This window comes from Pyrgilauda ruficollis, unplaced genomic scaffold, assembly GCF_017590135.1.
Source record: "Pyrgilauda ruficollis isolate IOZ18807 unplaced genomic scaffold, ASM1759013v1 scaffold781, whole genome shotgun sequence".
NCBI classification, from domain to species: Eukaryota; Metazoa; Chordata; class Aves; order Passeriformes; family Passeridae; genus Pyrgilauda; species Pyrgilauda ruficollis.
Window position 1 is genome coordinate 7,918 of NW_024529722.1, and position 3,352 is coordinate 11,269.

General features: G+C 69.5%; 1 protein-coding gene across 1 annotated transcript in view; it reads right to left on the bottom strand.

The window, feature by feature from the left end:
* Nucleotides 1-3,352, bottom strand: part of LOC121363967 (integrin alpha-5-like) — an 8,680-nt gene that overhangs the window by 2,927 nt on the left and 2,401 nt on the right. Inside the window, exons 5-8 of the mRNA XM_041486768.1 lie at nt 2,685-2,762; nt 1,944-2,152; nt 1,798-1,861; nt 26-148 (exon numbers count right to left, since the gene is read on the bottom strand). Coding sequence (XP_041342702.1) covers nt 26-148; nt 1,798-1,861; nt 1,944-2,152; nt 2,685-2,762 — 474 coding nt within the window. The remainder of the gene's footprint in view (nt 1-25; nt 149-1,797; nt 1,862-1,943; nt 2,153-2,684; nt 2,763-3,352) is intronic.

Sequence of the window (3,352 nt, forward strand, 5' to 3'; positions counted from 1 at the left end):
AATCCCCCGCAGCCCCCAGCCCCACCTTGTAGAGGCCGTAGCAGAGGAGGCCGAGCAGGAGCAGCCCCAGGAGCACGGCCAGGACCACCACCCACACCGGGACCCCCCCGCCAGCCTCGGGGCGCGCCCGCGACAGCGCTGTCACCACCTGCGGAGGGGACAGTGCCACCCTGTCACCCTGTGTCACACCCAGTGCCACGCTGTGTCACTCTGTGTCACCCACAGTGTCACCCTGTGTGACCCTGTGCCACCCTGTGTCACCCTGTGCCACACCCAGTGCCACCACCCACACCGGGATCCCCCCGCCCGCCTCGGGGCGCGCCCGCGACAGCGCTGTCACCACCTGCGGAGGGGACAGTGCCACCCTGTCACCCTGTGTCACACCCAGTGCCACGCTGTGTCACTCTGTGTCACCCACAGTGTCACCCTGTGTAACCCTGTGTCACCCACAGTGTCACCCTGTGTAACCCTGTGTCACCCTGTGTCACCCTGTGTCACACCCAGCGTCACCACCCACACCGGGATCCCCCCGCCCGCCTCGGGGCAGGACCGCGCCAGCGCTGTCACCTCCTGGGGACAGGACAGGGTCACCCACAGTGCCACCCTCTGTCACCCACAGTGTCACCACCCACACCGGGACCTCCCCGCCCCCCTCGGGGCAGGACCGTGCCAGCGCTGTCACCTCCTGGGGACAGGACAGGGTCACCCACAGTGCCACCCTCTGTCACCCACAGTGTCACCACCCACACCGGGACCTCCCCGCCCCCCTCGGGGCAGGACCGTGCCAGCGCTGTCACCTCCTGGGGACAGGACAGGGTCACCCACAGTGCCACCCTCTGTCACCCACAGTGTCACCACCCACACCGGGACCTCCCCGCCCCCCTCGGGGCAGGACCGTGCCAGCGCTGTCACCTCCTGGGGACAGGACAGGGTCACCCACAGTGCCACCCTCTGTCACCCACAGTGTCACCACCCACACCGGGACCTCCCCGCCCCCCTCGGGGCAGGACCGTGCCAGCGCTGTCACCTCCTGGGGACAGGACAGGGTCACCCACAGTGCCACCCTCTGTCACCCACAGTGTCACCACCCACACCGGGACCTCCCCGCCCCCCTCGGGGCAGGACCGTGCCAGCGCTGTCACCTCCTGGGGACAGGACAGGGTCACCCACAGTGCCACCCTCTGTCACCCACAGTGTCACCACCCACACCGGGACCTCCCCGCCCCCCTCGGGGCAACAGTGTCACCCTGTGTAACCCTGTGTCACCCTGTGCCACCCACAATGTCACCCTGTGCCACACCCACTGTCACCCTGTGTCACCCTGTGCCATCCACAGTGTCACCCTGTGCCACACCCAGTGCCACCACCCACACTGGGACCTCCCCGCCCGCCTCGGGGCGCGCCTGTGACAGCGCTGTCACCTCCTGCGGAGGGGACAGTGCCACCCTGTGTCACCCTGTGCCACCCACAGTGCCACCCTGTGCCACCCTGTGTGACCCTGTGTCACCCTGTGTCACCCTGTGCCACCCACAGTGTCACCCTGTGCCACACCCAGTGTCACCACCCACACCGGGACCTCCCCGCCCCCCTCGGGGCAGGACCGTGCCAGCGCTGTCACCACCTGCCACCGCAGACCTCAGCGTCACCCGCGGTGTCACCTCAAACAGCCCCGTCCCCTCCATGTCCCCCGTGTCCCCGGTGTCCCCCTGGTGTCACCTGCAGCTGGTGGTGGGGGTAGGCCTCGGGCCACATGCAGTCCCCCATGTCACCCCAGTGCCCCCGTGTCCCCAGTGTCACCTGCAGGCGGTGGCGCGGGTAGCTCTCAGGCCGCACGCTGTGCCCCCTGTCCCCAGTGTCCCCCCTGTCCCCGGTGTCACCCCCATGTCCCCCCCATGTCCCCGGTGTCCCCCCGGTGTCACCTGCAGGCTCTGGGGGTCCCGGGCTGTTTTGGGGGTCCCGGGGGGATCCCAGGGGTATTTTGGGCATCCTGGGCTGTTTTGGGGGTCCCGGGGGGGTCCCGGCTGCTCGGGGGTCCCACCTGGCGCGGGGGGGGGCTCCGCGGGCGGAAGCCGAGCCGCAGGGTGACGCGCTGCTGCCGCTCCAGCGGCCCCGAGGGACAGCTGAGCCGGAAACACTCGGCCTCGGGACAGCCCTGTCCCCAGGGCCACCGCGGGTCACCCGGGGCCACCGCGGGTCACCCAGGGCCACCTCAGTCACCCAGGGCCGCCCCGTGTCACCGAGGGTCAGCACGGCCACCCCCGTGTCACCCGGGGCCACCGTGGGTCACCCAGGGTCAGCCCAGCCACCCCCGTGTCACCCGGGGCAGTCCCGTGTCCCCGAGGGCCACCACGGCCACCTCAGTCACCCCCGTGTCACCGCGGGTCACTCACAGCCACCCCCGTGTGTCACCATAGGTCACCTCAGTCACCCCTGTGTCACCATGGGTCACCACCGGTCACCCCCAGGTCATCCCTGGTCACTACTGGTCATCTTCTGTCACCCCCGTGCCACCCCCTTGTCACCCCTGGCCACCCTCGGTCACCACCGTGTCACCCCCGGGTTACTCGGGGTCACTCTGGTCACCCCCCGTCACCCCCGGTGTCACCGCAGCGCCCCCGCCTTGGGGACACTGGCGGGACAGTCGCCCGGGTGTGGCAGGGGCACAAGGGGACAGTGGCACTCACCAGGGTGTCCCCGCTGTCCCCGCTGTCCCCGGTGTCCCGGCGCTGCAGGACGTGCGGCCCGGGGCTCTGCTCCCGCTCCTGCAGGGGACACGGGGACACGGGGAGGGGACGCGGGGGACACGGGGGACAGCGCTGGGGACAGCCCTGGCACCCCCTGATGTCCCCAGTGCCACCGATGTCCCCACAGCCCCCAGTCCACCCTCTCCCAGTGTCCCCAATGTCTCCGATGTCCCCAGTGCCCCCATTATCCCCAATGTCCCCAATTTTGTCATTGTCCCCATTGTCCCCTCTGTCCCCCATCCCCCATCCCCTGTCCCCGATGTCCCCGATGTCCCCAATATCCCCAATGTCCCCAACGTCCCCAATGTCGCCCTTATCCCCACTGTCCCCAGTGTCCCCAATTCCCCCCCGCTGTCCCCAGTGTCCCCAGGCGTGTCCCAGTGTCCCCGTGTCCCCATTGTCCCTACTGTCCCCAGTGTCCCCAGGCGTGTCCCAGTGTCCCCGTGTCCCCATTGTCCCTACTGTCCCCAGTGTCCCCAGGCGTGTCCCCGCTGTACCCGTGTCTCCAATGCCCCCCCAATGTCCTCAGTGTCCCCATTGTCCCCAATATCCCCGTGTCCCCAATGCCCCCCCAGTGCCCCCAGTTCCCCCCTGCTGTCCCCGCTGTC